This window comes from Kogia breviceps, chromosome 14, assembly GCF_026419965.1.
Source record: "Kogia breviceps isolate mKogBre1 chromosome 14, mKogBre1 haplotype 1, whole genome shotgun sequence".
Classification (NCBI taxonomy): Eukaryota; Metazoa; Chordata; class Mammalia; order Artiodactyla; family Physeteridae; genus Kogia; species Kogia breviceps.
The window spans coordinates 65,918,660-65,943,245 of record NC_081323.1 but is presented as its reverse complement, the minus strand read 5'-3'; the positions used below and the strand labels follow the sequence as shown (position 1 = coordinate 65,943,245).

The window sequence follows — 24,586 nt, the reverse complement described above, 5'->3', positions numbered from 1 at the left end:
TAATTTGTTACTGCAGCATAGCCTAGCCTGGCCTCACACCGCAAAGGGATCTCCAAGGGTAATTCTTGCCATGTGTGACGTTCGCCTTGCCTGTGTCTTAGAACCCAACCTGGGCCATGCACGTAACACACCCATCAGTGCTCATCTTCACAACAAGCCCAGGAGGCAGGTATGGTCAGCCCCATTTTACAGACGAGGCAACTGAGGCACGAAGACTAAGTGACCTGCCTAGGGTCACACAGCCTGCAGATGACAAGGGCAGGACCCTGTCCACCGTGCTACGCCGATTCCCCACCAAATCCCACCTGATTCTTAATCTCTAGGTTCCCAATTCCAAGAGCTCCCGCTAGAAACAACATGCTCGCCAAGGAGAAAGAACAGCAGCAGATGAGAGGGTGCCCCATCCCGACTCCTGGAGAGATGGCAGGAACCTTCGCTAGAAAGAAAATGGAACAGTTGTTTAGAAAGAAACAAAATATATATTTTTTAACTGCAAATTATTTGCAAATGTTCACGTTTCCAGTGTAAGTCATTACAAAAAGATCCCCAAGAAACACTTGGTTTATCTAATGTGAAATAATGGTTTAACTTACAAAAAATAAATATGTATTTCCACCTAAAAGAAGAAAGATGCTTCGCTGGCTTGAAGTCAGCAACGTAATTCACATAGCGAGCATGAATCTTGGGGCAGCTGTGACCTCTCTTTGCTTTTTGGGTCTCACTTTGGTCTCCAATCAAGGGACCTAAAGGGCTTTGAAGAAAGGACCCCACTTGCCCGTTTCCTTCCAGGAACACAGGGACCAACCACCAGATGCTGAGCCAACTTGGCCATTCCCTGGGATGCTGCTCCTTGGCCCAGTACTTCCTCCCAAGAAATTAAAGTCTTGAGACTGTTTTTCTCCCTAGAGCAGTACTTTAAAAAAAGAAAAAGAAAATCACTGACACTCATGAATGAGTTCTTTTCTTGTCCCAGAAGAGACTCAGTAACCATAAGTCAAGTTCTCCACCCTGCCACCCCTGACAGCCAACCGGAGGCCCCAGGTGAGAAACTGAAATCTAAGAACGAGGAGGAGACTCAATGGGGCTCTTTTCAGTACCAACTGCTCACACTTGGAGGCACCAGCGCTCTTGGCTTTGAATGCTGAATAACCACGAGCAGGTCTTCTCTTTCGGGCACCTGGAGGCGTAAACCCATTCTAGCTACAGGTAGAAAGAGGGAGGAAGGAAGGCAAGGCAAAGACAGGAGCGGTCGACGAGGTGAGCAGTCAAGCGGGGAAGTCGGCGTTGAGAGAGCTCTCCTGGCCTGGAGCTCCAGGGCCAGGTCACCCGGAGGCCAGCCCAGTCCCATCAACGAGAAGCACTGGGAGACATGTGGCCTCTGGCCCATCAAGCAAGTCCCGGTGGAGGCAGCGCTGTGACACTGGTTCCCACGTCTGAGCACCCAGAAGACCAGATGGCTGGTGAGAAGCGCGTCCTCGGCCCTCAGGACACTTCCCGAGAGTGAAAATGATCTTCGCCAGACCCCTCACCTCCAAACTGCAGCCTTGGGGAAACAAGCATCTGGGTAGAGCCAGGAAAGGACAGAGAGGTGCCGGGGACCAGGGAGCTTCTCGAAAGCTTGGAACCCACAGACTTCGGCTGGAGAGATCTGAGGCAGTTGGCTGGATTTGGTCACTAGCATGTTTTATGCAACCGATTTCTCTGGAAGTCTGGCGGCCCAAACCTCCCCACAGAGCACGGAGAGCACGTGTGCCCTCCCAGGGGCATGAGAACGTGCGTGCATCTGTGGGGGTAACAGAGGCAAGGATGTGCGTGTTTTGGGGGGCACTGCATCCCTGCATCTCTCCTGTTTCTTCACAGCCAATTCCAGGCAGGGGGCCAGAGGGTGGCTGCTTTCTGTGTGTTTTGGTTTTGGGTTGTTCTTTTTTTTTTGGTTTCAGTCTACGCGAGGCTTGGGTTCCCAAGGATGCTGACTCATCCCTGGCTGCTGGCATGTCGGCCCTGCAGTTCTGAGCAGCTGCACCAGCTCTGGGCTCACACCAAGCCAGCGTCTTTGGCCATGCTGTAGAAGAGACCTCTCTGCTGCAGGAGGCCGGAGGGGGGACCACACTCCTGGATCTCCCCTCTGTCCAGGACAATCACCCTGCAAGGAGGGGACGTAGACATGAGGGGTGGGGAAGGGGTTGGCACCTCGTGCCCCAAGAGCCCACCTGGGCAAGTCCCTGCTTTGGGTCAGGCCCCTAACACCCTATGCCAGGACTGTTACAGCAGCCTTCCACCTGGCTGCTCATCCTCAACCCCAGTTCTAGTCAATGTCAGTGTCCTGTGATGCTACCCCCAGTACTCTCTATCACCTTTTATATTTCCTTCCCAGCACAATTCCCTTTTATTTGTTGCTGTGTTTATTGGCTGTCTCTGCACCCAACCCCCAACTGATCTGTAAGGTCCCTTAGGCAGGCTCCCTGTCTGACAGCTCCCTGCTCAGTCCTCAGTGCCTGGAACGGAGCCAGGAATGTGGCAGGCACTCCGCACATGTGTTGACTGAATAAATGATGGAGTGATGTCAAAAAATGCCTGGTACTAACCAGGACAAAGAGAGGTTCCACCAGCTCAGGCCGTCACTAGGCATAACGACAGTGTTGAATGAATGAATGAATGAATGAATGAACGAACGAATGGGTGACTGGGATGGACCGCAAGGTCCGGAGGCCTTCTGTGCCAGGGCATCACCTTGTGTAGTCCATGATGGTGTTGAGCCGGTGAGCAATGGTGAGGACGGTACAGTCGTCAAACTGCGTCCTGATGGTGGACTGAATGAGGTTGTCCGTTTCCAGGTCCACAGCCGCCGTGGCCTCATCCAACACAAGGATCTTCGTCTTCCTCAGCAGGGCCCGGGCCAGGCACACAAGCTGGCGCTGCCCGACGCTTGACCGGGAGAGAAGGACCAGGAAACAGTGTCAAAACCACCCTGACCCTGAGCCTAGGCCTGAACTGAGAGAAGGGAGAAGAGACACTGGGTGCTGCTTAGACCAGAAGAGCACTTCCACTCTCCACATCTGTGCCCATGGCAGACATCACTAATTGATCAGAACAGTCTTCCCGTTGAGCTAGAAGCAGGCTCAGAATCATTCTCAACACAGGGCTCAGAGATGATATCCAAAATAACAGGTAGCAAAAATGATCCCATATCCATGCCTTCTGTGGGGCCCCTCACTGTGGACTTTGGACTCAACGTGCCTGCCTTTGGCCAATGGGATGTTGGCAAACATAAGGCCGGCAGAGGCTTGAAATGGGAATGCATACCAGGCTTTGCTCACTCTTGCACCACTGCCATCACCATGACAATATGCCTGGGCTGGTCTGCTGGAGGATGAGGGACACATGGGGCAGAATCTAACTGCCCCCAGTAGAGGCCGAATAGATCTGCCTACAGCCAGCAGCCCCCACCCACGTGGGTGAGCCAAGACTAGCAGAGCTGCCTGGCTGACCGCCCCAGTGTGTGAGCGGTCACGGCTCTTGTTGAACACACCTGAGGTTTGGTGCTTGGTTGTCATGGTGATGGATAAGTGAAAGAGGCACAGGATCCCTGCTGTGCCAGGCATTAACACTTCAGTTGCTGGATCATGGGTGGAGCCTGGGAGACCCACCGGCAGCTGGGGCAGTGGGTGGGGACAGGGAGGGCTCAGAGCAGTGCTATTTACTGACTGGAAGAGAAGCCTTTCCAAAGTTTAACAACTGATAGCCACTCTCCATTGAATGGACCTGGTGTAAGCAAGGAAGCGTTTTGGCCATCCTGGTTACACCTCATGGTAAAATGAGCCTAGATTGAAACCCATTTTAGATACTGAAACTGAGGATCCAAGAGGTTAAGAGATAAACAGCTCACGTGGCAGAGCTGGGACTCAAACCCAGGTCTGAACCAGATGGAAATGGACAAAACCTGCAAACGCCCTGACGGAGGGAGAGCTGAAGCCGAGGAAACCCGGTTGGGGCCTCACCCCCGCCTACCTGAGGTTCTCCCCGCCCTCTGCGCACTCGTGGTTCAGCTTATGGGGAAGGGCCGACACGAAGCTCTTCAGGTGGGCCAGCTCCAGAGACGTCCAGACCTCTTCATCCGAATACTGGCTGAATGGGTCCAGGTTCATGCGGAGGGAACCCGAAAACAAAACGGGGTCCTGTTCGGAGGGAAGATGGCCGATGACATGTGAGGCTCATGTCACGGTGGACATGGGTGGGGCAAAGAGGCGCAACGTAGAAAGTTCTTGCCAGAATTGTTCAAAACGGGGTTTCACAGTCCCTCAGAATCACCACTTCCGAAGATGTCAATAATGGGGGGAAAAGCCTGGAAAACTCGGTTAAGTGAAATAAAACAGATTTCTTTCTTGCAAGATTTCCCAGAGCATTCAATATGCAAATGTGTTGGGAAATTTCGGGAAGGGAGATGCAGCATGAGCAATGCCTAATTGCAAGGTACTTGGATTCCTCCCCGTCCCGCCTCCAAATAAGAACCTTAGAAGAAATATAAGGCAAAACAACACTAAAAGGCAACGTATTAAGGAATCACCACCTACTGGCATCAGTCTAGAAAATTCATCATTCTCGTCTAGCTCTTGGGAGGGTCAGAGATCCCTGTGCTGACCGACAGCTGGCAGAGAAGCCAGTATCTTAAATGGTTCCTGTGAGATGCTCAGGAAGCTGCCTACTGGGTGGCAGGAGTGAAGGAATGAATGAAACCTGCTTAAGACCCACTGTTATTTATGTGCTAAGAGGAGACTCCATGAAGAAACATAGCATAATTCCAGTAAAAAAAAAAAAAAAAAAAAATCAAGAAAGTAACAAAGTAGGAATAAAGGTAGGTTTGTCCTGAAAATACACACATGTCGCTTTCAGCATGACCCAGCCCAGCCCGTCGGCCCCACCTGGGGGATGATGGTGATCTTGAAGCGGAGGTCATGCAGGCCGATCTTGGCAATGTTGACATCGTCAATGATGATCTCCCCCTCGGCAGACTCGTTGATCCGAAACAAGCCCAGGGTCAGGGATGACTTCCCGGCTCCTGTCCGCCCCACGATGCCAACCTGTGGGACAGGAAGGGCCCAGAGTGAGGTGGGAATGCTGCTATCTGGGGTTACCTCCTGCCCCATGGTGCCCTCATTTTAAGTACCAGCCCCAGAGCAATTCAGTCATCTGGTCAACCCACCTCCCACCACAGCCCCCACCCTCAGCAGCTTCCCAGAGACATTCCTTTAGGGGCTGTTTTGGCCAAAGGTGAAGAAGGACTCCCTTCTCTTTGCCAGCTCTTTTTAGAAATTAAAATTATAATCAGCTCTTTTTATAAGTTAGTTATTTTCAACTCAACATAATATTAAGTAACAATCAGATTGTTCTGGTGAAATATCTGAGCTGTTGAAATATCTCAAAGGTTCAAGCAGATCCCCCTGCACCCCAGCTGAGTAAGCAGAAAGAGGTTAGGGATACGACCTGGCCTCTACTTATCCTCTCTTGAGGGAACTGGGCTCCCCATTTACTGGCCAATGATTGATGTTCCAGTTAGAACTCTCCCTTCTCATCTGGGCTCCGAAGAGGCCAGCTCCTCCACCCTCTGGCAGCAACTCACAGAGCAGAGTCTCATGATGTAACATAAGCCATAAAGCGCCAGTGAGAACACCGCCCACTCTGTTCCTCCCCTTGTTATAAGCTGGAGAAATTCTCTCATGGGAACGGAACATCCTGAGCCTTGGGGTAAGAAGTTTAACAAATCCGTATGTTCAGAGATGAAACACTGTCTTCTGGCAAACGGCCAGGAGGACCCTTGGTCTCAGGGCAAGGATGTCTTCCAGGAACAGCAATACGTTCCAAAATTCTGTCCATTTCACATGTCCCTTGAGCCATCCCTAGTAGTGACGATGATGTCTTTCTGTTCTAGAGACTGCCAACTCGAATGCCTACGGGGCCGAGTGGGCACATGAATGGAGCAGGAAGGGACCAGTCGGTGAACTGGGAGGCTCATGTCTTGTCTAGAAAGAGCCAGGCAAGGAGGATGGGCCCAGTGTTGCCAGATGTTCTGATCTTTCAAGAAAAGCAGGAAATGGATTTTTATATAAAACATTCCAGATTTTTCAACATTTGCAACTTAGATTTCTTTCAAAACGTATCTGTGGGCTTCCTTTGGCCCTTGGGCTACCAGTCTGCAACCCTGCTGGGACACTCTCTGAGCAGCTTTTACTTCCATAAGCCCCTCCCCAAAAGGCCACTCCACCCTGTGGTTTGGGACAGGGACAGACTGGGAAAATGATGAAGCTCATTTCAACTGCCTGGTGGCAACCTACGCCCGACCGTAAACTGGTGGGGGTCAAAGTGGGCCCACCTTCTCCCCTCCATTGATGGTGACGTTGATGTGCTTGAGAACCAGGTCCAGGTCCTCTCGGTAACGCAGGCCGTAGTCTCGGAACTCCACTCGGCCCACCTGGGGCCAGTTGCTGGGGGGTGCCACCTCCTGGATTCGCCAGGGAGCCTGCAATCACAGTGGGTGGTGGGGTGGGGTTCAGGACTCTGAAGTCCATCTCATGTGCCCTAAGGCTCTGTGTGAGCGGCCTCCATGACCCCTCTGACCACACGGCCCTCTCTCTCACTCACTATGTGCCCCACACTGAATTCTGGACTGTTCCATGAACACCCACACCTGTTGCTTCAGGGCCTTTGCACTTGCGGCTTCTTTTGCCTGGAGTGCTCTTCCCCAAACTACCCTCTGGACCTGCTCACCTGCTGCAGATCTCAGGTCAAGGAGACCACCCTCCAAGCCCTGGGCCCGTCTCTCCCCTCCCCACCCTCCATTTTCCTTCAGAGCACTTACCCCCCCCTCCTAGCATTTTAAGTACATATTTGCTTGTTCTGTCACCCACGCCCACTGGAAATCCCCCTCTATGGGGACAGGTTCTTTTATTCGTTCACTGCTATATCCCAGGGCCCAGAGCACATAGTAGGTGTTCAATAAACACTCATGGACTGAATCAATGAATGGTCTTCTCTAGACAGACACAAGGGTAAAGGTGAGATACTCCAATGGCTTCTAAGGTCTGGAGGGCGCACAGTAAAAGCAGCAGCTAACACTTGAAGGTCACTCTGTCACATGACCTCATTTAATCCTCAGTACAATCCCACGAGTGGGGTCTTTCCTATCCCCAGTTTACACATGAGGAAACTGAAACACAGAGAGAGAAAGCAACTTGCCTGGGGTCACACAGCCCCTATTTCTGAAAAGCTGCTTAGTTCAGTTCAGCATTTCCTGAGGTCTACACCTGGATGTGCTCTGGGGCCAGGCTCAGGGTTATGTTCAGGGAAGGAGAGGAATGGTGAGGGCAATAAAAGAGAAACTCCATCCTTTCTCACCCATAAACTTCTTATGTTAATTTTTTTTTTACACCCTTTATATAAATAAGGGGACATGCTATAAGAACACAGAGGGGGGCTTCCCTGGTGGCGCAGTGGTTGAGAATCCGCCTGCCGATGCAGCGACATGGGTTCGTGCCCCGGTCTGGGGGGATCCCACATGCCGCAGAGCGGCTGGCATGGCCGCTGAGCCTGTGCTCTGCAGTGGGAGAGGCCACGGCAGTGAGAGGCCCGCGTATCACCAAAAAAAAAAAAAAAAAAAAAAAAAGAACACAGAGGGGACTGGAGAGAAGTGGGTGGAGCTTTCTATCTATAAATAAATATCATACATAATATATATACACACATAAGTGAATACATATATTTTAATAGTGGTAGGACTCTGGTGATCTTTCTTTCTCTTGTCTTTTTCAAATATGCTCTTATTCTAAAAGTATAAAAATAAATAATTAAAAGTAGTAAAATAAGTAAAATATCTTTTAAAGTAAATTAAATTGAATTTCACACTTTAAACGGGTGAACGGTGTGGCATATGAATTACATCTCGAAAGCTTTTATAAAAATAAATAAACAGATAAATTCAGTGTAGGGTGGGAAACTCCTGGTGTAATGTGCTCTTATTTCCACAGGGGGCGCTCACACCATTCTGACAGATGCTCTCCAATGAAGTGGGCCCTGGTTCACCGAGTCAGAGCATTAAAGGACCTGGCGTAGTTAACCTCTGTAAATCCTCAAGACAGAGTCTAACCAGGGTCACTTTGGCCTCATTCCCAAGGGGCATTTTCTTGGAATAAAGTGCGGCATAAAGGCACACACCCAAATCCTGGGTCTGCCATTTACCGGCCATGTGATCTCAGGCAAGCAACTTAACCTCCCTCTGTCCATTTCCTCACCTGCAAAATGGGGATAACAGTAGAATGTGAGTTATAAGACTGTGTAAAGAATAAATGAATTATTCTATGTAAAATGTTTAGTACAGGCCCTGACACCCGACAAGGGCAATATGTGTGTCCCTATTACTACTATTATTGGTAGTAGTGGGGATGGTGGTCTCCAAGCATCACTGCTATTACCATTATTAACACTACTACTGCTATTCAGAGGTGGTGTGTGGGCAGAATAAAGGCAGTTATTAGGGGAAACATGGCACCAAAGCCTGGAGACTTGGGTCCTACTCCCAGCTGTCCCACGGACCATGTGTGACCTCGGACCAGCCATCGTCCCTCCCTACATGACTTTTTCTTCCACCTATAAAATGAGGACTTGGGTTAAATAAATGCAGGGTTTCCCAAACTTTGGTCAATTCCTTACCAATAACATGATTTTTGCAATATCCATGTACTGATTCTCTTGTTCCTGACTTTTAATATTTTTAAACGACTCATTTGTATTTAATTTTTAAACTTATTTAAAGAGAAAATTCGTATGATTCATTTTCCATAATGTAAGTCCCCCCCTGCAAAATACATAACAAATAACAGAAGATTATTTTTGTCAGATAGAGGTTGCCTGTTGAAGGCCCACATGGTAGGGCTCAAAGGATTCTTTTGGATAAAGCCCCACTGAAGATCATGGCCAAGAGGTCAGGCCGGGGGCTTGCTTTACCTCCTTCTCAGTCTCTGAATACTCCTTGAGTCTCTCCACGGCCACAATGTTGGTCTCCATCTCGGACGACATCCGAACAAGCCAGTTCAAGTATGTGGTGACCTGTGAGTGGAAGAGTCACACGGAGCTTCTACAGTGAGCGAGAGTTGCTTTATTTCCATGAAGTCATTATTAATTATGAAATGTTTCAGATAACAAAGGTACAGAAAAACAGCAACCCCACATACTGTAGCCAGACTTCCTACATTGTGTCTCTTAAGCAAGCACCACATGTCAAAATAACCCAGGGGCCACACAAGTAATCAGAAGAGATATTTTGAACCAGATGATAAGAAGAAAACACAATGTATCAAAATTTGGGAGATGCAGCTAAAGCAGTGCTTGAAGGGAAATTTACAGGATTAAGTACATTTCTCTTGTAGCTGGGGGTATCCTCTCAATGCCATCAAGGACTCTCCTTGGCTGATGGGGGAATCAGAGCCGCACATCTAATTTCTCTCCTGGGCCAGTCAGTCACTGGGCTCTAGACCTGCTCCTCAAACTCTACTTGGCCCCCTTTCCTCTCCCCAACTCCCACAGAGATCCAAAGCAAAGGCCCAAAAACCTGACAATTGGCTCCCCATTAAGAGAACTGGAAAATCCACCTGAGAGCACCCCCTCTTACCTGCAGTGAGTAAGACACCGAGAGGCCCACCAAGCCAGCACTGAGACTGTGCCGGGAGATCACTGCAAACAGGGCGGCAAACAGGACAATGCAGTTGCCTACACACTCCAGCCGCACAGCCAGCCACCTACGTGGAGACACAGGTAGAGGGACACACACACACACACACACACACACACACACACACACACAAGCCCAGAGTCAGCTTTTCAGGGACTTGATTTCCAGTTGGCAGGGCGGGGGGGGTGGCCACTTTGCTAACTGAAATAATTCCCCAACAGTTCCTGAGAGAGGCCTCGTTTGCCCTGCTCATGGGACATGGGGAAGGAGGGCCGAAGGAACACGATTTCAGGAATTCCTCACTAATCTGGCAACCCCAGGAACTAAAAGAGAGTTCTCCAGAAGTGACCTTTCCAGGAAACTGAAGCTTGCCTTTTTAAGAACCAACTTTTTCTCACTGAAACCTTTAAAATATACCCATGTGTGCGTTTTTAAAAAATATGTCCCAGAAAATTCCTAAATGCTAAGAAATCGTCAACTCTAAGAGGCACCCCCTGATTTAAAATAACTTTCTTCTTGGCAGGAGAGGGGGAGGTGGGAGTGAGAAATAAACCACCATTTTCAACACAGCCAAAGGGTTCCCAGACCCAGATCACGCTCATTTCAGAAACATTAAAATGTATTACCTTACCTTTAAAATATAAACAGGTTTACTGGTTTAAAGCTAACTTTTACAAGATATCACATAGGAACATTATTTTAATGTTTTAAAATGTAAAGCATTCTGGAAAAGACAGTATTATCAATATTTTTTCCACTACAGCATTAAGATCCATGTGACTGGTCCTCACGGTGTGAGCTATTCCCACACACACCCAGATTTTGACAAACTCCCTAAAAATTCTTCAAGGGAAGGCAACGTTCTCTCCAGTAATCCACAATCTCCCTGCCCAGTCTTACACGAAGGGATTACACTGTGCACAGTGGGTCATTTCCAGGGTGCTATTACCCCTCCCCAGAGTTTTCCATCCCACGTCTCAAAAAATATATCAGGATGTAAGCAAGTGAGGATACTTTTCCAGATGCGTCAATAATGAGCGAACTTCTGCCCCCTTTTTTTGATTGATGATATTTAATCATTCTTGATCCCCCAAATGGCAATTTCACACGGTTCAACCTAATGTAAGTAAATTGCTTCCAATACTCATCACACAGGGGTGGTGTGATGAGAAGCATGGCACAAAAACACTCAACTGCTGAGGCTGCCGTCACTGACGATCCTCTAACACCAGGACATCAGCTAAAGGATGGTTCCTGCAGTATCTTCTGACCCCAGAAGAACTCTGTCCCTGCACTCCAATGCCCCTGGAGCTGCGTGCTGACCGTGCTCCTTTCCGCTTTTAATGGCTATACTGTCCTCTCCTCGCACCGAGTCTATGGCTCCACAGCCTCATCCAGGAACCAAGAGGCTCCCCCTGCCCCCTCCCAGGGCCCCACGCTCACCTGTTGGCCACGATGCTGGGGTAATAGGCCTTCTGGTTCTCGTCCACCTTCAGGTCGCTCTGGCGGATGAAGCGCTCCTGTTCCTCGAAGGCGCGGATGACGCTGACCCCCAGCAAGGTCTCGTTGAAGTGGGAATAAACCGGGGAGCGGCTGACCGACTCGAGGCGCTTCAGCTGCCGGGAGGAGGCCACGTAGAACCTCTGTGGGAGAGGACAGACGGGGAGTGGGCGAGGGTCCCTCATCCCGGCCTCCCAGGGCTGCGCTGGAGAACGTCTGGATCCTACCAGGGGCGAAATGTTGGAGCTGGGCTGCTCGCAGCGGGTGTCCCGACTCAGCCGGCGAACGGCAGGCACAGCGCCCGCCATACTACCGGTGGTGGTGATGATAATAGCTAACGCTGACGTGGAGCCCAGCATCCTAGGATTGTTTTAAGTTCTTTCACATATATCAGCTCATGCAGTCCTCACCAAAAACCTACGAGGTGCTCATTCCAGTTTCACGATGAGTAAACTAAAGACAACCTCTTCCCTCAGGTCATGTGGCGAGGAAGCGGCAGAGCTCAGATTTGAACCCTGTCAAAGTGCTAACCTCAGCACTGCATGGCCCCTCTGATACCACTGACCTCTAGGGTTTATGGGCCCTGCAGCGTGGCTTTTTTTTTGTTTGTTTTTTTTTTTTTTTTTTTTTTGCGGTATGCGGGCCTCTCACTGTTGTGGCCTCTCCCATTGCGGAGCACAGGCTCCGGACGTGCAGGCCTAGTGGCCATGGCTCACGGGCTTAGTTGCTCCACGGCATGTGGGATCTTCCCGGACCAGGGCACGAACCCGTGTCTCCTGCATCGGCAGGCGGATTCTCAACCACTGCGCCACCAGGGAAGCCCTGCAGTGTGGCTTTATGACAACCAGACCTCAGTGCAAACCCTGCCTCCACCCGTCCCCATGGACAGTGACCACATCCGCTCTGCTCCTGCCCTAACCCCAGGCATTCAGCTCGTTAGAGATGCTTAACAAGATGCAGCCGCTCACTGGAAGTGCTGAGGAGCTGTGACACAGGCGGGACTGGTCATCTGAAGACACCTCTATCCTCCTGGACGTGCTGCAGATGTGATGCTGCTTCATCAACAGCAGAGTCGGGCAAGCAGACACAGGGTGCTCAGGGACATGGCCTCCGGCCTCCTGGCCTGCGCCGGGTGCCCTGGGCCATTCTGGGGGCAGAGACCTTCCACGGAGAGCACTGAACAGAACAGGTGGCTCTGACAGGGCCTCCAAGGTCAGCCACTCCTTTCTGGATGGCAGCTCATGTGGTCATTTGAACCGCAAGCTGGGCAGCCTTCTGGGGCTCCAGAAACTCTGAAAACTCACCCAGGGACCACACCAACCAGGGCCATCTCAGAACAGTGGTTCTGACAATCCCTGCACACAGTCAGATGCTATCTCCTCCTCTGGCGGCGAAATGAAATCCAGACCTCCTGCCTGGCTCAAGGCCCCCCAGCATCCGTCCCCATTACCCTCTCCTGGAATCACCTCCTCTCCCTGGCTTTCTTTCATCCTGGGTGGAAACAGTTCTAAAACATTTTACCTGCTCAATTTATTCCACTTGTCAGGTCCTCAGAATTTTATTTCCTCTAAAAAGCTAACCTGAGATTTATTTTTGTTAACGAATAGCTTGATTTTGAAAAAATAATTATTGGCTTTCCTTTTAAGCTCTGTTCCAGGAGACGTAATCCACCTCGTGGACTCACCTTACTCTTCCAGAGACCAAGACAGTGCGTGGTCTCATGAGTGAAAATAACTGCCCGACACACAGTTGCCTTGTGCCAGGCAGCGGGCTGAGAGCCGAGAAACTAAGACGTGTGCCGGGTAATTTTCACGGATGCCAAACAATTCCACGGGCAGAAATGCCTTATTCCAGCAATGTGGAAGCCCAAACAGAATTCCACATCATCTCACCTCTTACATTCCTTTTTCTAAAAATGACTTGCTTTTAAGTTAAAACAGTAATGTATATCCATTTTTCAAAATCTTGGAGTGATACAGACAGGAAGATTAGATAAACATTACATTAAGTCCACAATCCAGAGATAAGCACTATTCAGATGTCAGTGTATAACCTTTTAGATCTTTTCCCGAGAGAGAGAGAGAGAGAGAGAGAGAGAGAGAGAGAGAGAGAGAGAGAGAGAGAGAGAGAATACATACCCTTACACACATATACCCTTAAAAGCCACTTTTTGAGATGCAACTTACATCCACTGGAAAGTGCACTAAATCTTGACAGCTTTATGGATTTTGTTTATCTACACCTGCATAGCCACGTCCTGATTAAAATCTAGAAGATTATCTTGTGTCCTCTCACAGTCAATACCCCTTATAGCCACTACTCTGACTTTTACCACATCGTACTTGCCTGTTCTTCAACTTCGTAAGAACACAATCACACAAATGTGCTCTTCTGTGTTTGGCTTCTTTCGATCAACATAGTATCTCTGAGATTCATCCTCCTTGTGTGTATTAGTAGTTCACTCCTTTTCACTGCTGAGTCATTGTATAAATATACCACAATGTATGTATCCATCCTCCTGTGATGGACATTTGGGGCTATTATGAATCAAGATGCTAAGAACATTCTAGCTTTTTTTTTTTTTTTTGCTTATTAGATTCTCTTCTTTTGCATATACACTGAGGATTGAGACTGCTGGGTTATAGGACAAGCATATATTCAGTTGAAAGCCATTAAAAAACTAAATTCACCCATAATCTCAACCCTTAGAAAGGCAATGTTTTCATTTTTGTGCCCCTCTTTCCAGTCCTGCCCACACACATTATGCACTTCGTCTTAGTTATAATGACAGTGTGCTGACAACATGGTCCTTTGCTAACTTCATTCCCTTTGTTGTTTAAAAATAAAATTGTTGGTGTCACAACAGTGTCTTCCTAATTCTCCCATTAAAGGCACATAACATTCCATTACCCAGTTGTTCCATGGTGTGCTCAAGGCCCTGCTACTGGCAGATATCTGAGCTGCCTCAAACGTCACATTTGGCCCATTTTGTTCTCTTGAACTGGGTCCTTCAGGAAACTGTCCAGCCAGGGTACGAACTCGGATAACATTTTTGGTAAATGCAGCTGGATGACTTTCCAGAAAAGCTGGCACCAATTTAAAGAGAACACAGCGAGGGTCCAGGACCTGCTCTGATTCCACCTTTGTTCACACTCACCAGTCACTGGGCCACAGTGTGGGAGGGTTTGGGCGCTGGCTGACTGGGCCAAGGCCTCCCAGGACCCACACGAACAGGCCACACAGAGTGCGGTTTGAGGTATGGAGCACCTCGTGGTTTCTTACTCTTATTTTGTGCAGCAGTCATTACGCTCCCATCTAAACAGCAGTCCCCCACTAGCAACTGTGCTGCAGCTAACCTCTCAGAGGCAGGAAAGCACAATGCAGCACTGCAGTTGCCAGCAAGAGCTTTCGAATTGGGCACGAGTTCACATTCCCAGCTCCACCACTTGGGCCTTAACATGCTCATCTGTCAACTGGAAGCACCACAGCTGATACTGACTCAGCTGTCAAATGCTCCCTTGCCCTGTTCCCCTTCCTCAAGCTTATTTTCTGAAATAGAAATGTGATGGCTGGAGCTCCAGCAGCCAACTTGGACCATGAGACCAACTTAAGAATGGAAGGCAAAGACGATAGAACAACACCCCCTCCCCCCACCCCCCCAAAAAAAAACCACAGTGAAGGAGTCTGGGATATTAACAAACTCATGGAGCTGCCACACCAGCCCTGAATAGCCTACCTCAAGATTTCTATTACAAGGGAAAAAAATATTTAAGTCGCTGTTATTCATGTCTTCATTATCCGCAGGGGACTTAGGACCCAAAGAATTTCATACTTAAAGGAATTTTCATAATAAAGATGCCTTTATGGCTATAGCTTATTTTCTTTTATAACTTACAGCTTTAAAAAATCCCTTATTATTAGGAAAAAAAGGATATTTGGTTATTGCAAGCTAAAAACAATCAACTTAGGTATTCAAAACTGACAAAAATAAATCTAACCCTCCTCCAGCACATCCTCCACAGCCCCACACTGAGGAAACATAAAACAAAGGGAGCCCTGTGCTCACATGGAGAGTGATACAGAGCTGGGCTCGTCCTGGACCCTAAGACCCCACCTCTTACCTGGACAAGGAAGTAGATGAGGCCCAGGGGCGGGATGATGACGGCCGCCATGGGAGTGGCCAGCAGGATGATGATGCAGGCGCCAATGACATTGAACAGGGAGCCCATGAACATCTTGATGACCTGCGGGATCATCGAGTCCACCGTGTCCAGCTCCTTGGAGAAGCGGTTCACCAGGTTCCCGCTGGGGGTCCGCTCGAAGAAGCTCATGGGTGACCTGAGGACGTTATGCAGCAGGTCCAGGTGCAGGCGGCGCGAGGCGAAGATGCCCCCAACGGACACCACCATGGAGTAGCCGAACACCGTGATACCTACAAACACTCTAGCGTTAAATTCCATGATGGGAGAGGGACCAAGCTGAGGGCAGGGACGAGTGGCCATGTGACCATGTGGACCAAGCAGCCTGGACTCCCAGCTTCTAATAACGATAATAATGGTGGCAACTATTAATCGAGCACTTAGTATGCACAAATCTCACTGTGTGAGTTTTACATGCATCTAATCCTTATGAGGACCCTGTATAAGTTCTATTAGTACTCATGCCACAGGTAAGGAAATTGAAGCTCAGATAGGTGAATTCCTTTGCCCTCGATAGACTCAGCCAATCAGAAGAACAGCTGGGGTTCCAATGGCAGCAGCCTGCTTCAGCATCATGCTCTTAATCTGTATGCCACATCCTCTAGACCAGTGCTGTACAACAGAACTTTCTGTGATAATGGAAATGGTATGTATCTGTGCTGTCCCATGTGGTAGCCACTAGCAACATGCGACTATTAAGCATTTGTCATACGGCTAGTGTAACACTATAACTGATATTTTAATTCTATTTAATTTTTATGAACTGAAATTCAAATAGCCACATGAGGCCGGTGGCTACCATACTGGACAGCACAGCTCTGGAACACACACTGCTGCTGTGAGTCCAGGTCAACATCACACCCTCTCTGTGCTCTGTCTTCTCTTAATTATAATCTGAAGGCCACAGACCCTAGCCCTTTTTTTTTTTTTTTTTTTTTTTTTTTTTTTTTGTGGTATGCGGGCCTCACTGTTGTGGCCTCTCCCGTTGTGGAACACAGGCTCCGGACGCGCAGGCTCAGCGGCCATGGCTCACGGGCCCAGCCGCTCCGCGGCATGTGGGATCTTCCCAGACCGGGGCACGAACCCGTGTCCCCTGCATCGACAGGCGGATTCTCAACCACTGCGCCACCAGGGAAGCCCCATGACCCTAGCCCTTTGAGGGAGTTTTAGGGATTAAGAAATGTAAGAACTCCATGCCTGCTCTTCTGGTTTTTTCAAAGCCATCTCTTGGAGATCATGAGACATTTATGGTCCCTCCAAACAAGCCACAGTAGGGCACCCTTTCTGTTCAGAGAGGTGATTTCACAGAGATAGAGAGGCTTCGATCTTGGTCTCCTTGATCAAAGAAGGAAGCCATGAGGCAGCGGCCAGGACAACAGACTCTGAGCCAAATCCTATCGCTGCCACTCACCAGCCATGGGACCTTCCTTAAGTCACTTAACCTCTCTGCACCTCACTTTCTTCAACTGTAAAATGGGGACAAATGACACATCTTGTAGCACCGCTGAACGTAAAGGGCCCACCTGGCAATGTGTCTGGTACACAAGAAGTGCTCAAAATGCAGAACGTATACACTTATTTATCATAAAAACATCATTTTTATGAACACATTGCTCAGGGACCATGTAGCATGGTGGTGAAGAGGATGGGCTCTGAGCCACACCGCCTTGCTCAATGCCAGCTGTGCCATGTATCAGCTTCATGACTTTGGGCAACTTACTTAACCCCTCTGGGCCTCAGTTTCTGCATCTCTAAAATGGGGAAAACATTAGCTCCTACCTCATGTGATTGCTGCAAAAGTAAAATAAATTAAAACACCTTAAAGTGTTTAAAACAGAACCAGGCACCAAGTAAGTGCTCAGTAAACATTAGCTATGACTATTAACACTGCTGTGTCTAGGTACCTTCGTGGGACCACAGGAAGGGTATATGTAGGATTTCTCAAACTTCCTCACTATTAACATCTGGGGCTGGAACATGCTCTGCTGTGGAGGCTGTGCTGTGCACTGCAGGATGTTTAGTAACATTCCTGGCCTCTAGATGCCAGTAGCACCTACCCCTACTCTGAAGCTGTGACAACTCTAAGTATCGCTAGATACTATTAAATGTCCTCTGAGGACAACACTGCCTGCGTTATGAACCACTAGTATAAACTAATTCCCACCTTTAGGCAGCAGGCAAAAGTCCACAAATAAGACTTTACAGAAACACCATTACCCTGTCAGAACAATGACAGGCAAGGGCCCTTGGTTGCCTTCTATTTCTCAACTTTCCTCATCTGTAAAATGGGCACATTGGAGCTCCCCTCCCCTCTGTCTCCTAGGGCCACAGGAAACAGAGCATTCGAGAAACGTTCATTCTACAAATACCTCAGTGTCTATTACGTGAGAGTTACTATTCATGTGTGTTTGGTTTATGGGCCTGCAAAACCCTGACAAGTTGGGGGACCCAATCTTATAACAAGACATGGAAGTGGCTCCAAGTGCCAACAGCAGGTGGGGGGCAGGGAGGCCCACCTTGAGAAATGCCCAGGGCTCCATAGATGCTCAGCCGGACTTCCGTGTGCTCCTGGGTTCCATTGACGATGGGGTCATCAGTCCAGAGACTGAGCCAATAGTTAGAGGCCAGAGAAGCAACGTGGTTACACAGGAAAAGGAAGATGCTCAGAAAGGAGATGAAAAGTCCTATCGCCTTCATGTAGTCCCAGTACACGGAGAGCTTGACCTGAGACCAGGGAGAGAAGACATCTTACAGAATGCACCCACCAGCCATGCCCACCCAAGGTCAGGAACTTCAACAGACCCTGTGGCCCAGCCCCCTAACCTGTGCTCATGCCTACGACCCCCTCCCCTTTAGTTCCTGGGCAAAGAAGTCATCAATAGCAAAGTTAAGGTTTCCGCCCTCATGGAGCTTCCAGTCAAGCGGCAAGACAGGCTTTCAACAAATCACTGCCCAGATAAACGCATAATCCCAGAGAAGGGATGGAAGTGGTACATGATTTCATACAAGTATAAAACTGGGCATCCTGACCTAACCCAGGGTGGGGAGGTATCAGAGGAGGTTCTCCCTAAGAAAGGGACATCAAAGAATTAACCAGGTGAAAATGGAAAAAAGGCACTCCAGGCGGAGGGACCAGCATGTGCAAAGGCCCTGACTTAGGAGGAAAGGATGGCTGGAGCAACATGAGGCTGAAGAACAGGGAGTGGCCAGACCATACGGGGCCTGAGAGATCCTGTCCAGGATTCCGATTTTTACTCCAGGACCATCAGGAAGCCATCAAAGAGTCTGAAGAAAATGGGAAGATGGGACGTGTTGCCTAGCACCCACGACCAAGTGTCACATCCCCCTCACCCGCCCCAGTCCTCTGAACACCCAACACCAATTCCTCCCAATCACAACTGGCCTCCCATTGCTCAGCCCATTCCCCAACTCCACCAGGTGGCAGTCGGGGGCTTCTTTCACTCCTATACCCCTATGGAGCCCAGCATGGGGGCTACGTAATTACGTGTAGCCACTCAGAGGGTGGCTGAACACCACAGACAGGGACAATGTGCTTTGGGCCAGCCCCACACCCAACCCGCTTGGCGTGGTTTCAACAAACTCCAGGTATCTTTCCCTGGGTGTGTGCTCATTGTCACATCAGGCTTTTCATGCTGAATTCTGGGTCATAAACATCATCTGTTTGAGGTGCAGTCTGGTTAAAAGGAAGCAGGTGGAAGAACATAGGTCCAAGATACAACTGAGTGCTTCCTTTTGATTTTTCCTTTCCAAGTCTCTGCTCTTCCAACTGAAAGAGTGGGGAGGGGGTGTAAGAATAAAGAACGTGTTTATCTCACCACCTGGCCCCCTCATGCAGCTGAGCTGCCTGCTGACACCGAGTTGCTCTGCAGAACTTGGGACCCTTCCTCATGAGCAGAGGAACAAGGTGGCCATAGGAGTCAGAAGTGACTGGGGTGGGCTAAGCCCAGCTCCGCTCCTGTTCAGACTTCAGCAAGTTACAAGCCCCCAGGTCTTGGTTTTCCTTGAATGTGGAATGCGGATACTGGCGGGACCCACCTGCTCTGGGTGGTGTGGGGATTAAGTGAGGATTAAATGGGACTGGCACCTCTGGCCCTTCCTTCTCAAGTCCTTGATTCTGGGTTATTTCTCTGGCTCCCTGGAGGGTCACTAAGAGCAAGGGAGGAAGACACCCTACAGCCACCTCTGCCCTCGGCCACAGGTGTGACCAAGATGAGGTAAGGAGCTGGAAACAGAGGGCCCGGGAAATTCTGGATGTGTCCAGGTAGATCTGAGAGAACAGTGCCCCAACCCTGCTCATTCCCGTATCACCTTTCATAGGTTCGTTTTTATTTGTGTACTTTTTTTTAAACTTATTTTTAAAACACTACTCCCTATTAAAAAAAAAAACCACTTTAATTTTAAAAATAAACTTTGCATCACTACCATAAACAGAAAATTGACACTTGCCCAAAACAGATGATCATAAAAAAACACAGTAAAACAAGAGCTTGAAACCTGCTCTCCTTGTTACAAAGAAGTTTGTGACTGTTAGTGCTATAGATGGAATGTTCTGTTCGTGTCTCCTCCCGAATTTGTATATTGAAATCCTAATCCCCCCCCCACCCCCGTCCATGTGACAGTATTAGGAGGTGGGGCCTTTGAGAGGTGATTAGGCCATGAGGGTGAAGTCCTCATAAATGGGATTAGTGCTCTTATAAAAGGTGCCCCAGAGAGCTCCCTCATCCCTTCTGTTCTGTGAGGACACAGCAAGAAGATGGCCATTTATGAGCCAGGAAGATCTCATTAGACACTGCATCTGCTGGTGCCATGATTTTTGACTTGCCAGCATCCAGAATTATGAGTGATAAATGTATCTCATTTTTCTTTCTTTTTTGATGTGGAACATTTTTAAAGTCTTTACTGAATTTGTTATAATATTGCTTCTGTTTTACGTTTTGGTTTTTTGGCCCCGAGGCTTGTGGGATCTTAGCTCCTCGACCAGAGATTGAACCCACATCCCCTGCATTGGAACGTGAAGTCTTAACCACTGGATTGCCAGGGAAGTCCCCAACATATGTCATTTCTAAGCCACCTCTACCATGGGCTTGTTACAGCAGCCCAAAGGGACTAAGACAGGTATTAAAGATAAAGCCCCAGCTGAGACTTTCTCACTGACATACAGGCACACCTCAGAGACATTATGGGTTTGGTTCCAGACCACTGCAATAAAGCAAATATCGCAATAAAGTAAGTCACATGGATTTTCCAGTTTCCTAGTGCATATAAAAGTTATGTTTATACTATACTGTAGTCTATTAAGTGTGCAATACCATTATGTCTAAAAAAACAATGTACACACCTTAATTTAAAAAATACTTGATTGCTAAAAATGCTAACCATCATCTGGGCCTTCAGTGAGGTGTAGTAGTAACATCCAAGATCACAGATCACAAATATAATATAATGTTAATATAGTATATTATATATAATATATAATAATTATATAGTATATAATTATAATAGTATATATATACTATATATATTATATATTATAGTATATAATTATAATAATTATATAGTATATAATATAGTATAATATTTTATATAGTAATAATAACAACAAATTATAATACTAACGAAAAAGTTTGAAATATTCCAGGAACTACCAAATGTGGCAAAGAGACACAAAGTGGGGCTTCCCTGGTGGCGCAGTGGTTGATCTGCCTGCCAATGCAGGGGACGTGGGTTCGTACCCCCAGTCCGGGAAGATCTCACATGCCACGGAGCGGCTGGGCCTGTGAGCCATGGCTGATAAGCCCACGCGTCCGGAGCCTGTGCTCTGCAACTGGAAAGGCCACAATAGTGAGAGGCCCGTGTACCGCCAAAAAAAAAAAAAAAAAAAAGAGAGAGACACAAAGTGAGCAAATGCTCCTGGAAAAATGGCACCAGTGTTCAACGCAGGAGTGCCATAAACCTCCAATTTGTAAAAAATGCAGTATTTGTTAAATGCAATAAAGCAAAGCACAATACAACAGGATCTGCCTATAATTATAAGGGCAAAAATAGAAATTAAAAAGTGAAAAACGATTTTTTCTGACTACATAATTAATGTTCTATAGGGCTGAGTCTGTGATGACCTGAAACCAAGGCACACACAACTGAACCCCGTGAGGTGGGAAGCCCTGATTTAAGGCATCTGGGTCACCTACGGCTAACAAGGGCCCCAGTTGCTCAAAGGAGGCGGTGGTCAGGACGGCAGAGACTACAGATACCAACCCAGGAGTCTGAGTGCCGGGTTCAAATCCCAGCTGTGTCACGCACCAGCTGTGACCCGGGGCAAGTCACCTAGGCCCTCCGGTCTGGTTTCCGGCCCTTAAAACGGTACCTTTCGAGGCTCCTTGTGAGGAAGACATGAATTAAGATGACCCCAGCACTCCGCACAGGGCCCAGCCCCTAGGGATGCACAGCGACGTGGGCCGTCGCCCTCACCTGCCCAGTCTGAGCCTTGTCTGCCTCCATCAGCTTCCAGGTGTCCTCCTCCACGGGCCCGGGCTTCTGCAGCTCCGCGGTGCTGGTGTGGTGCCGGCTGACGTCCCCGCTGTAGGAGGAGCTGCTGAGCTGTCTGGGGAAGCAAGGCACACGGGCGTCAACCGCATGGAGGCCCCAGGCAGAGGTGGGCCCCCAAAGCACCAAACTAGTTCACCCTTCTGATTTTACATAGGTGACCCTGAGAGGGGAAGGGTCTGGCCCCAGGGCCCCACGGAAGAACCACTTCTTTATGCGGACTTTATTCAGAAAGCATTTCCTGCCCACCTGGTACTCACCAGCTTTATGCAGATCATCATCCAGAGCGCTTTACTTCCTGGGGCAGTCTCTTTCCCTGCGGAGGTGTATGCTTGGGGAATGACATGGGTGTGTGTGTGTGTGTGCGTGTGTATGCGTGTGCGTGTGCGTGTACACGGCTCAGACCCACACAAGCAAAGGGATGGGGTACGACTTCCACCTTGGTCATCAACCTTACTGCCTTCTTGGTTTGCCTGCCTTGATGAAGCGAGTGTGGAGGCTGGAGAAGCCCACGGAGCTGGGAACGGAGGGGTGCTCCAGGCTGTGGCCAGTTAGGAACTGAGGAACTGAGTCCTGCCAACAGCTACTTGAGCTTGGAAGCCGACCCTTCCCCAGCCGAGCCTTTAGCTGAGACCCCAGCCTGGCCAATGCCTTGGTTACAGCTTGAGAGAGACCCTGAGCAGAGGAGCCGTGCCTGGACGCCTCGACCCACAGAAACTGAGATGACAAACCACTAAGCTTGTGATCCTTTGCTATGTAGCAATGGAAAACGAATACCCAGTGTTCTGTGTGTTCCTGCTCAGTCCACCCATGGCTCTCTCTCGCAGTCACCTGCCCCTACGTCCCAGGATGACCTGCAGGAGCCTGCCTCATCTCAGCTAATTTTTAAGACTGATTATGCTGGCCGCCTGCACAGAGTGGGGCAGTGTCCCCTCACCCCCCGGCTGACTCCGGGCAAGGCACTGTTCTAAGTACTTTACACACACACACTCGCCGAGCTCACCACCGGGACTGGTGCGCCAGCAGAGAAGGAAGGAAGTATGTCCACCTGTCGTGTAAGATACAAAGCCAGGCCCGGGAGGGGACTGTGGGCAGGGTTCTCAGGGGCACAGATGCTTGTGCCAATTTCCTTCCCAGCCCATTTCTGTGAAATACCCCCACCCCGAAAGAAGTAACCCCAGGCGGTCCCAGCTCACCCAAATAATAACTGAGTGGTATTTACTGAGCGCTGATGCCTTCACAGGCAACGTATCACACAAGCCTTCCTACAACCCTACAAGGTGAGTGCACCAAAGACCCTATTTGACAAGTGAGGAAACTGAGGCACAGGGAGGTTAATGCCACTCCTCCAAATACCGAATGATCTAACCAAAAGCAACCTTCTTTAAAGCACCAAAGTGTAGAACTTAGGAGCATTGGCTCAGAAGCCAAACTCGGGTTCAAATTCAAGCTCAGCTTCTCTGCAGCTGCGTGACCTATGGACGGACAGCTCTCAGTTTGTTCACTCGTAAAATGGGAAGATGACAGTAACTACCTCCAGGTCCACAGACCGTACAGGGCTTGGCACTGTGCCTGGCTCCTAACAGGACATAAAACGCAGCCGTCACTATTACTCTATTTTGAATCAGCTGCTGGTTCTTAAAGCCTGAACGTTCCAGGCCCCTCTGCGTGACTTGAGCAAAGAGCCGCACACACCATGTAGGGAGCTTGAGTGTCAGAAGTGCAGACGGATGGGTAAATCGTGAGGCCTGTGTGAGCCGTGCCACCTCGCAGGAACAGAACCAGGCTTCCCCTTTGGGCCTCTGTTCCCTGGGAAGTGAAGTCCCCCCCACAAGGATTTGGGAGGGAGGCAGAAGCTGAAGGCCTTTTTTGGTAGGTGAGCCTCGCCACGGGCACCCTTCTCCCTCCTCTCCCCCCGCCCAGGCAGGGGGCAGAAACGTGGTGCCGGGAGAATCCCCAGGGTATCCCCACCCCCACCCCCACTTACCTCTGCAGTTGCTTCCCCACAGCGTCCGTCACCAGCATGCCGTTCTCCACCTGCTTCACCTCCTTCCCTGGCCTGCCAACACCTGCTAAGCCTGGCAGAAGCGGGGAGGGGGAATCATGGCTTTAAGAGCTGGACACCAAAACCTGTCACTGTGAGGGGAGATGGCAGATAACCTGGCCTCCTGGAAGCTCAAAAAGCAAGACCTGCTTTGCTGCAGCCACGGACAGGCTCCCCAGCTGGGCTGCAGGAGATACTGGAGCCAGCTTCCTTGGGGCAGGGATGGTGCTTTGCAACTGTCTCAAGGGCCCTGGGCCCGAGCAAGTGCTCTGTGCCAGCAGCGACCAGGAAAATCCAGTTCTGGTGATGGCACCTGCGCTGTGTGAAGCTCGGATAATGGGGCCAGGACACAGTGAACCACTCGGGGGAAAGGGCACAGTCCTCTGGTCCCCAAGCATCCCAAGCACGGGTGAAACCCAAAATAAATGACAACCAGTTTTGACAAGGGCATCAGACACTAGAGTCCCAGATGCCTGGGACTGCTAGGGCAGTGGATGTTTTTCCAGTAATAAGGAACTATTTCAACACTTCAACAACTGATACAGCCACCACGGGGCACCA

At 49.3% G+C, this 24,586-nt stretch overlaps 1 protein-coding gene across 5 annotated transcripts in view; it reads right to left on the bottom strand.

Moving 5' to 3' along the window:
- Nucleotides 1-456: 456 nt before the first annotated feature.
- The window catches only part of ABCC1 (ATP binding cassette subfamily C member 1 (ABCC1 blood group)), a 133,443-nt gene continuing 109,313 nt past the window's right edge, over nt 457-24,586 (bottom strand). For 4 of the 5 annotated variants that reach the window (XM_067012930.1, XM_059038298.2, XM_059038296.2 and 1 more), the window contains 12 exons: nt 23,969-24,059; nt 21,907-22,039; nt 17,934-18,141; nt 15,340-15,650; nt 11,162-11,361; nt 9,659-9,785; nt 8,995-9,096; nt 6,368-6,514; nt 4,920-5,078; nt 4,009-4,175; nt 2,731-2,925; nt 457-2,143 (listed from right to left, as the gene is read on the bottom strand). In XM_067012930.1, the coding sequence (XP_066869031.1) occupies nt 2,035-2,143; nt 2,731-2,925; nt 4,009-4,175; nt 4,920-5,078; nt 6,368-6,514; nt 8,995-9,096; nt 9,659-9,785; nt 11,162-11,361; nt 15,340-15,650; nt 17,934-18,141; nt 21,907-22,039; nt 23,969-24,059 (1,949 nt within the window). In that variant the 3' untranslated portion in view covers nt 457-2,034. Of the gene's footprint in view, nt 2,144-2,730; nt 2,926-4,008; nt 4,176-4,919; nt 5,079-5,481; nt 6,070-6,367; nt 6,515-8,994; nt 9,097-9,658; nt 9,786-11,161; nt 11,362-15,339; nt 15,651-17,933; nt 18,142-21,906; nt 22,040-23,968; nt 24,060-24,586 lie in introns of those variants that run through there. The other variant, XR_010836499.1, reaches the window with a different exon arrangement.